The sequence below is a fragment of the Pezoporus occidentalis genome, unplaced genomic scaffold (genome assembly GCF_034315485.1).
Source record: "Pezoporus occidentalis ecotype Australia unplaced genomic scaffold, CSIRO_AGI_Poc_V1 ctg74, whole genome shotgun sequence".
Lineage (NCBI taxonomy): Eukaryota > Metazoa > Chordata > Aves > Psittaciformes > Psittacidae > Pezoporus > Pezoporus occidentalis.
Window position 1 is genome coordinate 3,412,462 of NW_026916093.1, and position 20,459 is coordinate 3,432,920.

The 20,459-nt window shown below is 37.1% G+C and overlaps 1 protein-coding gene across 1 annotated transcript in view; it reads right to left on the minus strand.

Moving 5' to 3' along the window:
- The window catches only part of GBE1 (1,4-alpha-glucan branching enzyme 1), a 148,324-nt gene that overhangs the window by 64,270 nt on the left and 63,595 nt on the right, over window positions 1–20,459 (minus strand). Inside the window, exons 8-9 of the mRNA XM_062601996.1 lie at window positions 818–933; window positions 451–578 (exon numbers count right to left, since the gene is read on the minus strand). Of these exons, the coding sequence (XP_062457980.1) occupies window positions 451–578; window positions 818–933 (244 nt within the window). The remainder of the gene's footprint in view (window positions 1–450; window positions 579–817; window positions 934–20,459) is intronic.

Genomic DNA, 20,459 nt, shown 5'->3' on the forward strand with positions numbered 1-20,459 from the left:
GAATAGTACATTTAAATTAGCGTACACATTCAACATGTATAAATTTACTGCATTTCTTTCAGAGGGAAATTGTCAATTATGCCAATATAATTCCAAATAGGCAAAACCACACTAAGGCTGCTTAGTACTTTAGTACTTAGTATCTTTAGTACCATGAATCACTACTGACAAATGGCAATCAGGCAAAAGCAACAGACAAATAAAAACAAATCTTATTACAAGTTCAAAGAGATAAAAGAAATCCCTACATTAATTAATGATTCATTAATGCAAAGAATATTCCCAAAGTGCATATTCCAGCTGCTTTTCCCCATAAGGCAAAGTCTGTCCACTAATTAAAATTTCTCAGCCTATGTCACTCCTTGAATAGTGACTTGATAATTAACAGGAAATTCACAGCCCAAAGCAATCAATATTAATATGATTGAGGGTGGCAAATTCTGATCTTACCTCTGCTATGGTTATGCATTCTGGATGCAAGAATTTAATCATGTGGTTGGCCAGCATTAGGTAACACAAAGCATCTTCATCCACATGTAGGCCAAAATATTCATTGTAATCTCCACTGAATCCTGTGCCTAATAAAACAGGAAGTTTTAAAGGCTACAGTCACTTAAAAAAAAAAATAGATATTTTGCAATATGCAGTTTTATAAGCACCAGTTTTGTTCATAATTCCAGATCTATCCATACAGCAGCACAACAAGGTATTAGCAAATCTGGAATTTTTGGTGCATTCAGTGAATTTCATAGCACAATTTCCACAGCAACTGAAGTGCAACAGGACTGCTGTGATTAGAGCTGATTAAATTACTTACCAATCCCATGATGGTGATACAACATAGATGTAACACCATCAAACCGGAATCCATCAAAGCGATAGTCTTCAATCCACATTCTCAAATTAGATAGAAGGAATCTCAAAACTTCCCAGCTGAAATAACATGAATATATTTTATAAGCTTGAGAAACCTTGGGATCAACTAGAGTTCCTTATACCATTACCAGGCTCCCCACTTGCACATATGGTAGTACTGGACTAATTGTACTGGACATTTTACCATTTTAATGAATTCCCCATTCTTCATTATCCTTTCCCTAAAAAGTTTACTTAAATCTTTATCTTTTACTGCACTAATTTCAATATTGCAGATAGGGGATTAGGAGAAATTGACAACTATCTATACAGACTAACACGTTAGTGTTTGAACACTTACGCTATATTCTAATACTCACACTTGCCACTCTACTTTTCCTTTGGTTCCCTAAAGATGGTTATACTGTTAGAAAAGACATAGAAATGATAAGAAAAATAAATAGGCAAGTTTTGTCCCCAAGATTTTATGGATTTACAGCTCTTTCTTGGCATAACAGAAGTTAAAAAGCTGTTGTCCCCCACTGCCTCCCCCCGTTATTTACAAATCACACATCCACAGTAATTTATCAAATCTCCTACTGTGTTGCAAATTTACACATTTAAGGAGGAAACCAACTTATGGAAATTGAGGAGTTTGAAATAACAGGAATAGGATATAATGCACACACAAACGAAGCGCAGACATGAAATCAAAACTACAAAAGAGGTTCCAAAGTGAGTAAGCATATGAAGGCATTTATGAACAAAATTTGTATTTAAGAACAAAACACTTTCAGGAACAGTTTTCTAACTATCCATCAATTCCTCTCCAAGGATATTGGTCTCGGGAGCTTCAAAAGACACCCACATCTTGTTTCTACTGTTCATTCCTCTGCACCACTACCCTCAGAACAGGCTGCCTCAGGTGCATCTCCTGCAAGCTCTGACTCCAAAGAGCTCACCCATCTCAATCAGAGGTAGTGAAGCTTTTTTTGCCCATGTCATCTTCGACACCGGCCAATATTATTTCTCTCTGATCAACTTCCCAAGATAACACAAAACAACCCCACTTACTCCCAAGTTTTTGTTCAGAGAGGAATTCAAGTGATGCAGCTGCATGCAAGGTCTCGCCAATCACTCTCTGGTGGGGCAGACAGAAGGGGTACACCTAGCACAAAGCACATTGGTCAGCATCACTCACAATTTACCTATGCATGTAGTTGGCATAAGGCAGTGAAGGAGACCCTCTCTATGTTTCACCTTAACAGATGCTGGAGACAGCAGACTCATGAGTCAACTATGACACAAGGAATAAACTCATTTTGACAAAAAATAAAATAAAAGTCTCTGCCTTACTTCCTTCCTCCAAAAATACTTTCTTATGAGGGATGCTTTATCACATGAAAAGATGGGATGCTTTGGACATACTATAAAGCTGATAAATCCTGATCTCACCAAATAGCCAATTCTTCTTTACTCCAACAGGATTATAGTATTTCTCCTTTTCTTTGCATGTATTGCACACAGACATCCATGTGTGCATATAAAGACAGAAATATTACCAAATCAAAACCTCCAAATTTAGGAAATGCAATTCAGTTCAATGTGAATTGCCTCCATTCAATGCCTTTTCTGGGCATGCATTACTTGCCAAGATTTTTTTGTTCCATCCCCATGTTTCCCCACCTCGCCCCAAATCACCCAGTTTACAAGACAACACTATACTAGCAAGATCCCAGAAGCTTGTCCACAGAGCCTTTTATATATTTATGATTTCTCAGCTGAAATGATTTGCAATGAGAATCCTCTGATATTGAAAGGAACAGAAAGGTATGAGAGGTCCTATGAACTGGCAAGCTGGTCGCAAAAACATGACTTTGTGAAAACACTCACTGGATCTCTTTCTGACCCATCATCAAAGTTTCAGGAAACTATTTGCTGCAAGCTAAACACTGTGATTGAAGTCAAAACAGCAGCTGTACTGCAATAGAACTACAGTCTCACACAATTAAGACAATGCACATACAAAGTGTAGATTAATTGCTACAAGCCCCAGCCAGATTTAAAAGATATTTCTCCTCATTACAGGTTACTTGACATCCTAACCTTAAAGTTCTTAAGACGGTGAAGAGGATTTATGCACTTGTAAAACACACATAGGAGTCTCAAAATAGGTAACAAATGTTATTTTTTCCACCATTGTTGGCACTGAAGACTGGTCTTTGGAAAAGATGGAGGACCAGCATGAAAATAAATTGTAATGAGTTTTACACAAAAAAGCGAGGATGGTGACGAACAAACAAGATGAATTTGTTGAACGAAAAGATTAGTTAGCAAATTGATGAGATCAAAAACCTGAGTAGGAGCAGCAGATGTTTTCCAACCATCTGATTGCACATGGGAGAGAAGATTGTAAATAAATCAATAAACAAACATATTAATTCTGATTCTAGTCTAAACTTGGTAAAATTCAGGTTTAGGATAATTTCTAGGAAGGATGTCAACTAGCAAATACACTGACTTTTACAGACAGAACTCCACAGTTCTGACACACAAGCCAGAAAAACTGTTGTTTTGAAACATGCAAATCACACAAACCTTACAGAGGTTCATGATTTCATCCAACCCAATTTGTTTACAGAAGCAGCAGCATTAGAAATAGAAGCTGACAGAAGCAACAAACAACTTTGCAGCACGCCAGTAGAGGCCAAAATCACAGCGTAATTGAAATACATCCACCCCAGGAGCAATAATTCAGAAACATTTCTAAAAGAAGTATATTCTCATAATTTTACAGACAGACATGGAAACAGGATAGCATTCATTAAGAAAGTAATTTCTTTTGGGCAAAAGCCATATCTTAAATTATATCCTAACATTCTCTCACATTTTTGCATAACATAAAATTGAGAAAGTTCTTTCACTGCATGAATGATCTAAGAGAGGAAAAATATATGCTGTATTATCATTAAGGAACAGAGAGACTTACACTGTAAGAATTTTAAGTAAATCAGAATTCACTCAGACGTTGTTCAAAACAAGAGGTCTTTGCACAGAAGTCTTGCTGTTATTTCTCCCCTTTGGGGCCAACTTCCCCCCTTGGGGCTTTCACATTAAGAAAAGACTTCTCGTTTGAAGAAGTAAAATGAGCATTTCTAGCTAGATGAGCTGGTTTCACAAAATGATGAGAAATTTAACAACTTTTACTAGGTCAGCAGAAACTCTGTGAATTGCTTCTAACACTCATTATTTGCTTTTTTCCCCTCCTATACTAATAAAAAAAGCAAAATAATAATTTACTGTAAGAATTCTAAAATCCAATCCATGTTGAATACAAAATACTTAAATGTGAGCAAGTAATGCATTTAAATCAGTTACTTTTGTCACTATGGGCTAAATAATAATATTGGCTGTACCTAAAGCAGTTTGAAGCTGCAATTCTTGAACCATATCAATGTTGATCATAAGGAACTGCATTTATTATTATGTATTATAGTAAATGAGTGGAACTGCTGACCTTGTCTATGATGATTTACCCGTTTTCAATTCTGAGTGTTTAACTTCACACATAGTAGCAGCACTGAATTGCTAAGATGTAATATTTCACATTATCCCCAGACATTTCAACATCTGACTTAAATGCCACCAATGGACTGTTGAACATAAAGCTATCAGATTGAGCACGAGTTTCTTTAACTTCCAGTGAATCTGGTACAAGTTATTTTATGAACTTAGCATCCATACCTAACACAGAGATGGTTTTGTTTGCTTCTTTCACTGCTGTTAACCACCATAGACCAGTTTGCCTATTATTTAGATGCACTCTGAACAGAGTGATACAAAACGGTAATCAGTCTTACCCCTGTTTGGAAAATAACAAAAAGAATAAACTCTCTGTATTGCAACCTCCTTTACTTACACAGAGAAGTAGTTCCTCTCTTCTTCTAGGTAATATCATTGCCAAGGCCCAAAGCCACCTCTAGTAATAAGGGACTGAAAAGTCAAAGCAGTGCAGTAGGTTCCCACTTTTTAACCAAGGGACAATCCTGAATGAGATTGCTAGATTGCCCTCGATACCTACACTCCTAATTACACCAAATGCCATTCTATGGGAACATACACATCTCTATCAGTCAACAGAAAGTCAAGACAGTCATTAAGAGACCAAAAGAGCTTTTGCTTAGTGATCCAAGCTGCATCATGCCTGCAAAATGAACTTTACAGGCAACAAACAAAAAAAGAGCTATCCTTCTGGGGCATATGATAATCTATGAGCAGAAGAGATCTGCAGCAAATTCTCTTGTATCAATCCCAAGAAAAGACAGAAGCAGTGAATCAACCTTTTGTCTCTGCATCGATGTAGAGTGCTACTTTTTCTGGACCTAGCATTTTGGAATGTGCACTGCATGAATGCATCTTATAGAGCCAGAAAAGAAACAATCTGTCCAATTTCCGCAATATCAATGTTAATATTTGGACACAAAATACATTTAAAGGAAAAAGTTTATTCTGAAAACAAGTTATACTCATTAGTAGATATCAGTAAATGAGGAGGAGGCTAAAGCTTTCAGTTTAGCATGCACCGAATATTTAACATTATAAGCAAACAGAAGATTACTGACAAATTCCTGAGGACAGAGTCCTCTCCAGCTTCCAGCTGCAGGAGAATTTAGCTGGTAAAAGTTTTCAGAATGGCTGCAACATTATTGCAGTGTTCTTGAATTTTTCTTCACAGCACCAAAGTATTTTGGATATAATTAAAATAAATTAATATGATTTAAATTGATTTTTTTTTTTTTTACACCCCCACTATAAACAACTGACCCAAAAGACAACCCACTGGTCACAATCCCTTTTGTTAAGCAGTTCAAACCACTGCACTGTAAAGGTGATCTGGGGGAGGTGATCTGGAGAGAACTTCCAGGCTAGATGAGTAAGTTTTAAGACCTCTTGCTCTGCATCACAATCTGGTACATGAATAAGGCTTGAAATTAACACTGGCAATAGCAGTATATCTTTACAGACAAATCTTGGAAAGATGTTATTCATAACTACATTTTCTTGGGTGAGCTAATGGGGATAATTCCCCAAGTCTCCCACTGCTACTGGCTCTTGACTTCGTGAACAGGGAGCTTGGATCACTAAAGATTTCTCTGAACTTCTTTCAGTCATATCAAGGATACAGAAAGTGTTTGTTTTTTTTTTACTGAAGCCTCTGAATTTAAAATAAATATTAGCCTTACATCTAGTTCCCTGAGCTTTTTTCTCAAATTTATCAAATATCTTAATTACCACCCCACTGTCTTCTTCCCTACTTACTGCTTCCGATCAACTGCTTATCACTTTACCTCTGTTCTCTGCATTGTGAGGTTTTGTTTTAAAAAGAAATGGATCCACAGCATGACTTTTCTGTTTCACTTGATCAGATTATGTTTGCTTTTCTACCTATATAGAATTCATAACACTGAAAGTAGATAATTTACATACTGAGATAGAGCAAAGATGTTGACAGTGCCAAACGAAAAGACTTTTAACCTTTGATCCTTGGTCCGCAAAGCAGCTTTAGCTTTTAAATGACCTTTTGAATAAAAAAGCATTAAATAACAAGTAACAGTGCATTACAGATCCCCAAGTTTTATCTTTCTTTAAGGTTCAGGATGACAGTGAAAACATTAAGAAAGTTTCAATCAACAATTAAGACAGCTTGTGTTAAAAACTTTGTGGCCAACTCCCTTTACAGCTAAGGAAAAGTCCTCACTTGAGAAAACCTGACTGACATTGCAAACTCTCAGGACCCAACCATGGAACAAAGAGGACCGACTACTGAAGAAGAAAGCACACAGGTCACTGGAGGAGGATAAAAGGCTTTGACAAATCATAATTGCTATGCAATAAAAACTTTAAAATTATTTGCCTGCTCAGGTTCATGCATGAGCAAACAGTACACTGACATCAGTAAGGGAAGAAAGCTCTACATTAAGAACACATGAAAGAATCTGAACTATAAGGAAGTAAATGAATAAGGATGAAGAACACGTATCTAAAATCAAAAAAGATAAGCAAAGCTGAGTACTAAAAGGCAGACATTTGAAAGCATACCAAATCTTAACCTCAGGAGGTACAGGGACAACATTCCCCTGAAGCACTGCTAAGTTGCCCAACTTGCCAAACATCAACCCATTTGCATCTGTCCTAGACAATCTCCCTCTTACTGAATCTCAGAGAAGAGCAGAGGCTGCACCAGAACACAGCAAGTGTTTTAAACTGAGATACACAGTCTACCCTGAGGCAAAAAGGGAATGCAGTCCTTACAAAAGTCTGAAACACTAGATCAGTAATTACGATGGGGTCTCAATATGACCTGTGATTGCAAAACACTGCTGTAACACTGTCCTGAATTCACAGCCAACACCATGGCCCTATGGAAAGTTTCACTACCTGAAGAGATAATGAAAAGAAAAAAAAACCCAAACTAACCAGCCCTCAAGGACTTAAAGAGCTACAGGAAGATACATCATTCTCAATTTATCTTGTCACAGTGAGTTGAAAAATGTCATGCAAAGTGGATGTGACTTGTTAAAAGTCCACTGTAAGACTAAAAGTTTCCTGTAACAGTTAAAAATAATGGATACTTTTATCAATACTTGCTGCAGAATACATCTTTGCTTAAGCATTAACATCCTATTCCATGAATTAAAGTGGAAAGGCTCAGCAGTGTTGCAGAATTTCAAGGCCAACCTTCAGGAAAAAGGCCCTTAATTATTAAAGCAGTATAGAGAACAAGTCATGAGCAGTCAAAGAAGTATTATTTCCAAATTCAGAAGCATCTGTTCAGTGAAGATCTCAAGTCCTTTCCCAAACTAAATGACACTGGTTTCTATCAGTCAACATAAAAGTTAATACTGGTACATTAATTGCATGTAGGACTGCACAATTATTTCTGTGGTGCCCAATTATTTCTATAGTGCCCTTTTCACAGGCAAAGCTCCAATTCTGCAGAAGCAACTGACAAAAATATATATACACACACACATACTTTCCTATTTAAAAAACTCTAATAAGCAGAATACTGGTTATTATAGCATGTATTTTGTGATAACCAATAATCATTGATACTCTGAGAATTAATAGTGAATAAATACAAAGTACTAAAATTCTAAATACTAATAAATAAAAATAAAATAACAAGGAATTCCCAATTTAATAGTAGTTAAAATATTTAACTACAGCTTTTAATTTTTTTTTAGGACTAAACAACAGCAGCATCTTTGAAGATGCAGAGGATTTTCCATTCTAGTTAAAATTGCAGTTCTAGAGTACCATGCCACACAATACCCCTTCTGGACACATTAATCCCAATCCCCAGAAGTCCAGTATTATGCAGGGAGAAAACACACTTTCACTCACTATGCTGTAAACAATATAATAGCAATATGCATTTATCAGACTGGATTCATATTCAGTAATTACTTCAGGAAAATTATTTCTTAGAAATAGGCATATCCTTTATTCAAATACAAGCAGTTGTTCTAAAATCCCCCCCAAAATAGTTACTTTTTTTTTTCCTCTCAAAATTCTGCTTCAGCTGCTGGTGCAAAGCAGCACTATACAGTAAGGTCCTTCAGGAGGTTCCTGTGCTAGGTAAAAGGTGATAAACAGCCTAACACTTTCTTGGGGGCAGTGGGAAGGTTAACTATTTCTCCTTGCTGGTTCTCCTAAAGTCACTATGACTGGTCCCAGGGACACACTACTGTGTGTCCTTAGCAGCCAATTCCTCTCAAGCACTAGTGAACGCAAATAGGAACATCCCCAGTCATGCACTGTGTGAACTCCACTGCAAACACTGAACACTGATTGTCTGCCCATACTAATTCCAGATCAGCAAAGCTATACCTAGTGTACCCAGAGACACAAGCACACACCAAATAAGTCAGAGCTACCTGAATACTGTTAAGAAGGCTTGCACACAAAAAGGCAAGTTTTCCTCGGTGCGTATCAGACTTGAGCTCAACCCAGAAAAGGCAACATTCAGCTGCATGGGTCAGAAAGCTGTTTTCTCTGAATTCCCCAGTTTTCAAGTGTTTAGATATACAATCAATGTTTTGGAAAGATGCAATTAGCTCTACTTAATTTTGCCAATGAATTAAACGTGTTTATTCACATCTTTACTGAAAGCAAATATATCCATAATATATTCACATGATTTTACTGAAATCAAATCGGCACAAAAGATAAATTTTCTCCTCAAACAAACTATGGACAATAGTAAGTAGCAGTGCTCTAGACTTAGATTTTTTCAGCCTAGTCCTATCTACACCCAGCAAGAGTAAATGAAATACTATCAAATAAAGCATTCAGTTATTTGCCATAAAAATGGAAGCAATAATTCAAGTATTACTCAGTAAAGACTATGTCCTGCAAAATACAAGAACATCCTTGGAGGCAAAGCAGATAGGTACTTACTGTAATGAACTTTAATATTCTTGATGCTTTTTGCTCAGAGGGCTTCCTTAAGTAAATACAAAAGAAATATGAGCACTGGAGACAATCACCTGCAGTTTTTAACAGAGCCTCCAGGACACACATTTTAAACATGGAGAATGTCTCAAAAATAAAGTTACAAAACCCCTTTAAAGTGCTGACAAAGCCCACATGGGTTCCAGCTATGCTTTGGATAACATGAGCCCTCATACCACTCATGCTCTACCAAAGTAGATTAGACACTAATAAAATAAAAATCTTTGAGAACATTTAAACTTCTTTTCTCCCAAAATAAACTTATTGGCAAACACTACATTTGTTTAGTCACATAATCAACCCTGCAATTTAACAAACATCATTTATTGTTCTATGACATGCAACTAAATCCCACTTTTAAAATTTACTGTCAGGATTCGGCATGCAATTTAACGCAATTCATGACTTCAGTAATTGAACTGAGATCTCAAACATTTCAGAGCCCTATTCAACACTGGGGGTGCTTTCAAAGTAAGTCTAAATGTAGGGTATAAACAGTCAACAAACCATTACATATCAGGTGACTCACAATCTTAAACAGACCTTTATCCTGAACTTTCCTCTCACACTTCCAGATTTTACACTCAGCATAAACAATTGTTCTGGATACAGTCCAGAATGTTCTTTTTGGAACCATGGGACAGGACTGCTCAGTTGAATGACAGACATCAACATGAAGGGCAGAAAACTTTGTACAAGGAATCATTACCTTCACAGAAAAAGGAGATTTCCAGTGGAAGGCTCAGAGACTGAAGGACTGCCTTGTATGATCCCTAGCACAAGATTCAGAAAATGACTGCAGAGGTAAGCAGCCATCTGGCAAAACCAATTTACACATGCATCAGGCCCTATTATCTTTCAGCAAGCACAAAATGCAAAGCTGTTGCATTCGCACAGAACAGCACAGATGATCTGAAGTACAGGATTCATACTAAATAAGAATCCATTCTTAAGCACAGTACAGTATTTCTCAATTTGCTGAACTGCGCAAAGTTGCGTTCATCAGGAATGTAATTAAAGAAAGATACTAGGTTACCTTATGCTATGCCAAATAGAGTTGAGAAACTGTACTGCTTTCTATGTTAAAAAAAAAAATGCTTTTTCATGTAAGAAAACTGAAAACGTTTGTGTTCAAAGACACATTGTTTTTAATCTCGATTTCATAGTACATGCTGTTGTTTCAGCTATATAATTTGCACTTCATGAAGATTAATACAAGAACAATAAGCACATTTATAATATATTGTTACAGTAACTTTGTTTAGTGTATAATGCGTAGCAAGATTATTACTCGGAATGGCGAAATAGCTACAATGTAATTTTTCTATTCATTCACAGCTACACTTTGCTTTATCTATGATTCTATAAGAATTAAGCACATATTTTAAAACCTTTTATGATCTGAACATGTTTTAACATACCCACTGTCTTTCTACAGCCACCAAGTTTACAAGTTCCACCAAAGACACGTAGGAAAGATACTGTGCCAAAATATATTCTGTTGTAGTCCCACTTCATATGGTATCTTGAAAACACTCAGAATTAATCATGTCCTTATATTAAATTATAAAAAGTATATACTACTGTCTACAGATTATTTGAAGAACTGTTTGAAAACAAAACACTCCTCCACACCCAAAAAGCTTTGAGTACTGCATTTACATTTTCAAGTCAAAGTGGAAATTCACAAGTCAAGGCAAAAGCATGTTTTGATGGTAGTTTAAAATCAACTTACATTGCTGAAAAACATCCAATTACCGAGCTATAACTTGTATATCATTAACGGAACCACAGAATGGTTTAGGTTGAAGGGACCTTGAAGATCATCCAGTTCCAACCCTCTGCCATGGGCAGGGACACCTTTCACTACAGCAGGTTGTTCAAAGCCTGGTCCAACCTGGCCTCAAACACTGCCAGTGATGGAGCATCTGCAACACTTCCGCGCACCCTGTGCCAGCACCTTACCATCCTTATTAAGATTTTCTTGGTTATATCCGAACTGTGTCTACCCTCCTTCAGTTTAAAACCACTGCCCTTTATCCTGTCACTTATGTTTTTATTTAAGGTCTGCCTTCCTTATAAGCCCCTTTAAATACTGAAAGGCCATAAAAAGGTCTCCCCAGTGCCTCCTTCAGGCTAAACAACCCCAGCTTCCTCAGTCTTTCTTCATAGGAGAGTTGTTCCATCCCTCTGATCATTTTTGTGGCCCTCCTCTGGACCCGTTCTAAAAAGTCCATGTCTATCTAGTGCTGGGGACCTCAGAACTGGATGAAGTACTCCAGGTGGGGTATCACAAGAGCAGAGTAGGCAGATGCAAATCACCTACCCCAACCTACTGTTCATGTTTCTTTTTACACAGCCCAGGATATGACTGGCTTTCTGGACTGCAAGTGGACATAGCTAGTTCCTGTCCAATTCTTCATCCACCAGTACTATTCCCAAGTCTTTCTCCACACGGCGGCACTCAGTTCATTCCACAGCCTGTGTTGATACTGGGGATTGCCCCAACCCAGATGCAGGACCTTGCAACTTGGCCTTGTTGAACCTGCTGAGGTTCACATGGGCACACTCCCTCAGCCTTGTCAAGGTCCTTCTGGATGGCATCCCTTTTCTCAACTAAATCAACTGCACCACTCAGCCTGGTGACATCTGCAAACTTGCTAAGGGTGCACTCAAATCCCACTATGTCATTAACACAGATATTAAAAGGTACCAGTCCCAATATGGAATCCTGAGAGATGCCACTTGTTACTGATCTCCATTTGGATGTATTAATCTACCAGTATAATTAATACTCTGGAAATATGTATTTAACAGCAAGATTTTTCTATGAAATGCCATGGTTTTCAACTAAAATTAAAGCAACTGTTCCTACTACAGTTATCTATTTCAGACCATATTTCAGTGCAACTATTACTGATTCTGGCTTAAAAGGTAGCAGAATGATGGCAACTTCTAATAAAAATGCAAGACTGAAGTCAAAACCTCATAACCTTGTGAAAAGCAAATTTTGTTGTCAAGGCCAGGATAAAACACAAATAAAGATAAGCAAAGATTCTCCACAATATTTTAAAACAAGTTTGATCTCCTGTATATTGAGAGTTCAGAGTCTAACAAGTTCTCATACCTTGTACTTGGTGAAGACATTCTTTCTAATCAATCTTTCCTGTTTTTCCAAATCTGAATGATAATGGTCCTGTGCTAAAAGTAACTGTAAATACAACTTGCAGAACATTCATTCTTTCCAGTACACACTTGATTAGTTTATAAGAATGCTATTTCTTACTACTTTCTGTAAGCCACTAGCTTTGCTAACCAGCATTGGATAGGCATCAGAAATAGCATCCAGCTTAATGTTCCTGCCATTTATTAATTTCCTTATAGACTTTCAGTTTCCTCTGAACTTGGAATTTCTTATAGCATAGTCAAAGTAAATTTTCATCTTTTCCAGTGCACTCATCCAGAAAGGTGGTGGTAAAGGAAGCCCAAAAACATCGGTAATGCAAGCTTTAGTGTTTTGTAGTTGCCTTCTTGTTTCTTTTCCAAGCATTCCCTTTGTAAATAATCTTTGGGGTTTAAGCATCAACCCCAGAATGGTCATAAGCTCCAACTACTACATATGCTTTGGTTTAAATACTTATTTCCATTTTGCAGGAAGAGAAATACAGAATTTCAGATTACAGGAGAGTGAAAAAAGCCAAAAAATCTAGAGAAACAAACACTAAACATTCAAACCCAAAGACAGGGGAGAAAAAGCAGTGGAAATCCTTGGGATGTCCACCCCCCCCAAACTCCTTCAGTGTTTGGCTGACTCCAATTACTCAGATTCACCAATCCTTTGAATATAGGAAGTATTTAGGGAATCTAATGCTGAGAGCTAAATTTCAACAACAAAAGAGGAATTTTACCTATCCTTGTTCTCCATAACGCCATCTGTACATCTGGCAATTTGCAAACTTGTGCTATTTATTTCCTTAATTTAAACACCAACTTTAAGCCCTTGCTCCTGAATGCCCAAACTTAATCTATTTCAAACTAAATAACTTAAAAAAAGAAATCCATCTATTCTAAATTACATAATTCAGAATAAGAATTAGTTTTGGCTCATAGCTATGACTACTTTTAGAACTGCAAAAGGTCATTCTTTTAGACAACCTTGGTACATGAAACAACGAAGTATATGTAAAAGTTTCTTTTGAATGAACAATTCTATTATCTTTTCTAATTATTTACCATTCTAATGTGTTGTCATAATAAATGAAACAAAAACTTATGTTTTTTCCCATAGCTTTATTGCAATGTCTAGTTATACATATATACAACCCACCACACTATTACTTAACATTTCTCCAGAAAACTTAACTCTCAGCTCTTCCCTTGAACAGACTGAGATGTCTCCTACAGAAGAAAATTATGACAGTTCATAGCAATGACTTATTATACGGATGTGCTTTTTCATTCTTGTGCTTATCTGTTGATATGTAGCTATCCCTATAACTACATTTGACAGGACTTACTGAACAATAATTAAATTGAAGAAAACAAGAACAGTAAGGTCTACAGAGTATAACTTGTACACTTACTTCCTTTATTCCAAACTAAATCAATTGTGTAGAACAACTTAGAAAGAACTTTTATGTCAGTTTAGATAAACTGATAATGATTCTCTCTGTGGTGATGAATTTGTTTCTAAACTTCATAAAAATTCTCAAGAGATTACAAGGAACTGTAATACACATATATAAAAATATAAGGTAAATAGTCAGCCTCTTTGTTAAAGAGAAGATACAGGGAGGAACCAGGACAAACAGATGATTCGACTGCAGTTCTCATGGCAAACTATACAGAATTCTACGAAGCCACCTTTTCTACAGGGAACTGACTGTTGTGGTATAAGCCCATTGTTCTCAGACTAAAGTCAAAAACGCAACAGTGCACCAGCTACTAAGAAGGAGAAAAGTAACTGTTGTAGCTGAACTCAGGACACTGACCAAAACAAACACATGGAAAAAAGCAACCAAGCAAATTTAGTGTAATATGCTTTTTCAAAATAAGAAAGTTGAACTCTTTTTTCCAAACCTGGTTTAGAACAATTTGCTTTGTTCCCAGGATAAAGCTGTTCATACAATATTTTCCTTATTCATTAAGACATATTTGACAGGATACACTATTTCAGTTCTTCAGACTTGTCCTGAATCAGTCAGAACAGAACCTAGAAGAAAAATCAGCAAAAGCTACACCAAATCCATCCATTACTATTATAATGTGATCACTACAGAACCAGTTTCAGTATCTTCATTAAAACTGCATGAATTAATTCTGTGAGAACTCAAATGAAATTTATCTTAACAACTCATTAGTTTCAAAGTAATTTTGGCATTTAAATAACCCTAAAGAGAACATCCAGATAAAGCTGAGTGAGTATTATAGATCCTCCCTGAATTTTAATGCAGGTTCACCAACACAGTCCCATTCAAAATGACAGCCAATGGCTACAGCTAGGAAGCAATCTGGTAGGACAGACACCACCTGAAGCAGCAGGCTGGCCTGCTCTGTTAGATGTGTTGACTTCCATCTTCAGTTTCAACCATCTTCTATGGACAGAAACTCAGTCTTTATGCTAGCCCATGAAATAACACTACTCAAGAAAATACGGCATCTCTTTCAAAATTGAAAGTAATATAACAGATCAATATGATTATTTGCAGATCATTTCTGATCTGCTGGCCATAAGTATGCTGCTCACTTCTGGAAATAGATAAAGCATTTTGATAGTCTATTGTTTTCTAATTTGTAGATATGGCTGTTAGTCATTTTGTCCCCTGTTGTTATCAATTTTCTTCTCTACAATGAGCTTTCCAAAAACGGATTTCAAGTGAATCTGTGTATTATACAACATATACACAACAGAATCAGAAAAAAAAACCAAACCTACAGTTGTGTTAATGATCCCATCTTCCTTCCCTGCAATAAGCAGTAAGATGCCTACTTTTCTCCCAACCTAGAACTTCTTCGGATGAAACCCTATTAAAAGAAAGGCAACATTCCCCATTTCACTTGCAAAGTTTCTTTAAAACCCTTTCCCCACAATCTTCTACTTACAACATACACTACTTATATAAACCTCATGTAAGAATGCTGTGAAAGTTGTCAGTTTGAGTGTGGATTACTAAACGCAAGATTATTATTACATTTAGACTGATGGGGATTAATTCCCTACAGTGCGTTGAATCTCTTCTGATTTTAGACCTTTACTGAAATACCATAATCAACTTCAGGTAAGAGCGACTGTATCTACTCAAGATATGATTGAATTTAATTGGCTACAAGCCGTGACCTCTGTATTTCAAAATACGCTACCTGACAAAATTTAGAACAATTGGCTGTATTTTTATTCTGTGCCTTTTCTTCACATATAAATCTATTGCTTTACTATGATACATACCACTTTTTGTGCAGCCAATCACACAAAGCTGTGATTGCCACGTTGGAGGTTAATATGGGAAACTGGACACTTCAAAAAGAGTGCTAACACATATTCTTACATAGTTGTGGTTTAACCCCAGCCAGTAACTCAGCACACACACCCCTTCCCATCCTACTCTTTAGGGTAAGTGCTACAGCAACAACTAAAACACTGGTGTGTTATCAGCACTGTTGTCAGGCTACAGCCAAAACACAGCACTGCACCAGCTACTAGGAAGAAATTTAACTCTATCCCAGCCAAAACCAGGATGTACCTGAAGCTCTGAGTTTTAGAGTGTCTGCGGATTTAAAGCCACACCTTCTGTTATATCAACTGAAGCACAGTGCAATAAAACAATTAACCTTCTAGATGAATGCTTAATTAACAAAATTAAGCAATTCCACAGCAGGCCTAGACTGCATCTACTATAAGGTTGCATCCATAATATATGACTTTTTTTTGCACTATTATTATTTTAGTCATTCTGATTATATTGCAGTAAATTCCAATATATCATCCCTTCTGTCAATGCTTCCAGTATTCATTCCCTTCAAGAAAAGCAATTTATCGTCCCCATTCTTGGAAGTGCTTACTTGCTAACAGCCACAAGGATCACTAAAAAGAGGAGAGAAAAACCAAAGAAACAAGAATTTTCACAGACACTGAAAGTCTTAAACTATAATGTTTTATAAAGTAATTTTATGTCTTTACAGTCTTCCTCAATGTCCAGTCTATTTAAAGCAGACTGCTAAAAACATAAAAAAACAATTCATCATCTCATTACTACATCACAATAAGTGCTTTCTTTCAACAGTCATTAAAAAAAAAACACTCTTTGGCAGGCAATTCCAATAATTCCAATGAATATTATGGGGATCTCTAAATACAGAGCTTCCTAAAATAATGTAGTGAAGGAAGACTGGCAGGATATTCATTAAAATCAGCACAAGTGAAGGTTTTACATCATGAAACAACTTACATCCCCGCTGCTGCTGTAATTACCATAGAGTCAACAAAATTCAAAAATTCTAATGAAGGAGAACCTAGCTCACTAACAACTATCGCTGCATTACCTTTAATCTACCTGGAATTATGGGCAAGGTATCTATCCCCCCAACAAACATATATCTGTGACAAACATGAGATGCCACTGGATGTCATTACTACTGCATAAATGGAGTTGCAAGAATACCACCTGTACTTGACTAAATCCTCAGAAGCTGCAGACAAGAACAGTACACTCTGGGAAGTCAACTGCTTTGTGTACAATACATTAATTCTTTGGTAATTTTCCCCTGCCACATTTTCCTCTCCCTTCCCTCCTGATGGGAGGATGAGCTGTGTCCAAAAAACTGTATAGCTTTAACCTCTAAGGAAATTGCTTAGTTGAGTTTGCTCAGCTCAGCAAACCACTTAGCTGCAAAGTCTTTAGATTAGAGCTATGCAAATAAGAAAGATTAAGTTACAGACAAAGATAGGTTTGTTACCAGCTCAAAGACTCATAAAGAGGAACATGGAAAGGTAGAAAACCAGAAGAAACCCACAGTCTGAAGAGGGTAACCCAGCTCCAATCAAGGGTCTGTTACAAGTCTTGGCAGCCTCCTTTCTCCCAGCTGACCAATGTTTGCCTGGCCAACAGCGACTCTTCAGGTGTCTTATTGGAACCTATGAGTGTACTAGTAGTTTTCAAATCCTACCTATCCTTTGTGTAGTGTTAACTAATAAGCAATGGTTTGCAGTCAAGTACACCCTCTTAGCACTCTGTAAAACACATGTGAACAAAACAACGAAATGGACAGTAAGAACACACAGAAGTTACCTGCATTTTGCAGCTCATACTGATGTGCCAACTTAAGTGCATTAGTCAAGGAACAATAATCTTTAACACCACAGCACTCAAGCATCAAGTTCTACCAATCTAAAATACTAAATATGCAAGTGTTATAGAGTAGCAGTGTATCCATTTCTTCCTGAAAAGTGGTACAAACCATGGCAAAGCTCCCACATAAGGCAACAAGTTTCTGCTTCCACAGGTACTTAGCGTTAAACACTGCAAACAACTTAAGCACCCCCACACACATTCTCTGAACAGCAATGTTAAGGGAATTATGATCCCAGACAGGTACCCTACTAAACAAACACTAACCTCTTAAAGAGGTCTTTCCCAATTCATTCCACCTACTAATATATTACAACAGTGGCAGCTAAGGACTGGGAAAGTTAGCAATCAGAAGAATGGCAAAAAAAATCAGGTGAAGAGCAGCTGTTTAAGGAAAAAATAAATACTGACCTTAATAGGGGCTGCTGAAGATGTTAGACGATCAACCAGCCTTTAAGAAGTCACATCGCAAAGTAGTGAATTACTATGTATTGACATTAGTGGACCTTTTTCCCCCCATACAGAATAACATTAAATCTCTGCAGGATGTAAACACTGGGTGGCAGAAAAGGCCATCTTCTCAGCATCCTAACGTAGGTGTACTGTGACATTTTAGTCGCAAGAGAGAGCCCAAGACATCTATGTGAGGCTGGACAACAGGATGGGGAAGATCGGAGTGGTGTGGGTCACCTAAGGCCTGAGGGGCAAACTGGAAGATAGGCCACCTAAACCATAAACTGAAACACATGCTTCAGCACCTGACAGTTTCCCAATTTCTGCTGCACTGATGGCAGGGCTAAAAGCAGTTTCTGAACTACAGTAGTTTATAACCCACTTTAACAGAAACTGAAATAAAGGTAGCACACTGAGCTACAATCAGCTGCTTCACCAACAGTTCAGAAGACCAAGAGGGAGAGAACATCTGCTTAGGCAGCAAATGACCAGCATGACATTTGTTGCCCTGATATAAACCGTGGCTTGTGCCACACAATGTTTGCACTCTGAACACTACCTATAGCATTTCAGAGCACATTTGGTATGGATGTCACTGGAGACTTCATAAAACTGAAGGAGAAAGAAAAGACTAAAGAAAAGATTTCTCCCATTACACAGCTTAGTTTCATGAATTAAGCCTAACTATTCTATGATTCTAATTTCATTTCCTCTTCCACACTTACAAGCTTTAATTTCCCAAACAGAAAGTATCACCAACACATACAAGAGAAAATCTAGAGGTGGACAGACCAAAAAATCCCCACTAGTTACGATTTGGTGCCTCCACAGAATCACCCAAGCATGGACATACAAAATCCACCCTAAAAAACGCACTGGCAGGGCCTCAAGAGATGCCTCAGAAGAGATGCCAGGGATGTTTGATGGCCCCAGAACCTTGCAATGAAGGTCATCTTTTGCTGATCACACTGCTGCATTCAAGGAAGCAGGATTTCATAATTAAAACTGGAAGGTAAAGCAGCCTCTGACTCTTGTGCCCAAGTTTTCTCTTAAGTAGAGCAACAGCTTCGAATTTTGGCTAAGTGCTCATGTGAATAGGGTCACAGTATTAAAAACTGCAAGTTTTACTTCTACTGTTATTGATAAAGGCTCACAGAAAGGTACCAGTTTACTTATTGCCTCTTGGAACTGGAACAAGAAAGCACAGAATCTAACAAAGCCTAATGAGAAAAGAGGAATACAGAGCCTTAAAAAAAAAAAAAAAAAAATCAAAACAATACTCTCAGATCTCAATAATCCTAGAAAGGCAGCATCAGTTACAGATTTTAATTATGTAGTGCAAAACAACAACTTATCTTTGATAGGTGATATCTTGTTCTCAATTCTTTTTAAATTGTTTTGGCTAATTATTATGTTATACACATTTGCTATGGTAGAGAAATTAATCTAAATCAAAACACAATCAACCACTCCAGTTGTGATCCCACCTGGTCTCCTGGGTCTACAGCACAACTTATAATGAACTTGGCAGCTGAATAGTCTTAGAATACAATTTGAGGAAGGAAAAATTGTTATACTTAGCTTGGGGGAAATTAATTACAAGCAGAATCCTTACTTACATGTGCTTACACATACTTTGAGTGAGCTATCTTAAACAGGATTATAGTACAGAGAGGGCACTTCAATTTACCACAGAATTAACCAGGTAGTGCCAGCAAGACTACAGGTCTGGAGCATCCCTTTTACCTTAGAGCATTTCCCTTTCATGAATTCAGGGATAGGAAATACAGAGAAAGGATATAAAAGTTTGTTTTTTAAAAGTATTCTTGAAATAAGCTGCAATGCTCACTCCAGCTTTGTGGTTGTGTTTGAGTTGGCTGCTGAGGGGGACAGGAAGGATGGGCACGGACACAACCAGGAGGGGAGGTACATGAGGGAGAGGAAGACTTGGCAGATTAAGAAGTTTGAGGAAAAAAACTGCCCAGTTCCAGATTACAGAAAAACATGCCAAAGTTATGAAAGTGAAATTTATTTCTGAATTGGGTTTTTCCTCTTTCTTTAAAGCAGAGTTTACAGTAATTGTCTTGAAAGAAGCTAAACAGAAAATATCTTTTTAGCAATCCATTTTTTTACCTCCAAATTCTCATTTTACTGAAATTGAGGTTTTATTCTCCTGTGACACCACCTTGAACAGTATAACTTTTTTACGATTTTAATATTTACCAGAAAGTTCACTGTTTGTACAACACTTGTAGGAGCATGGGGTAAAACCAACAAAATTCTACTGCT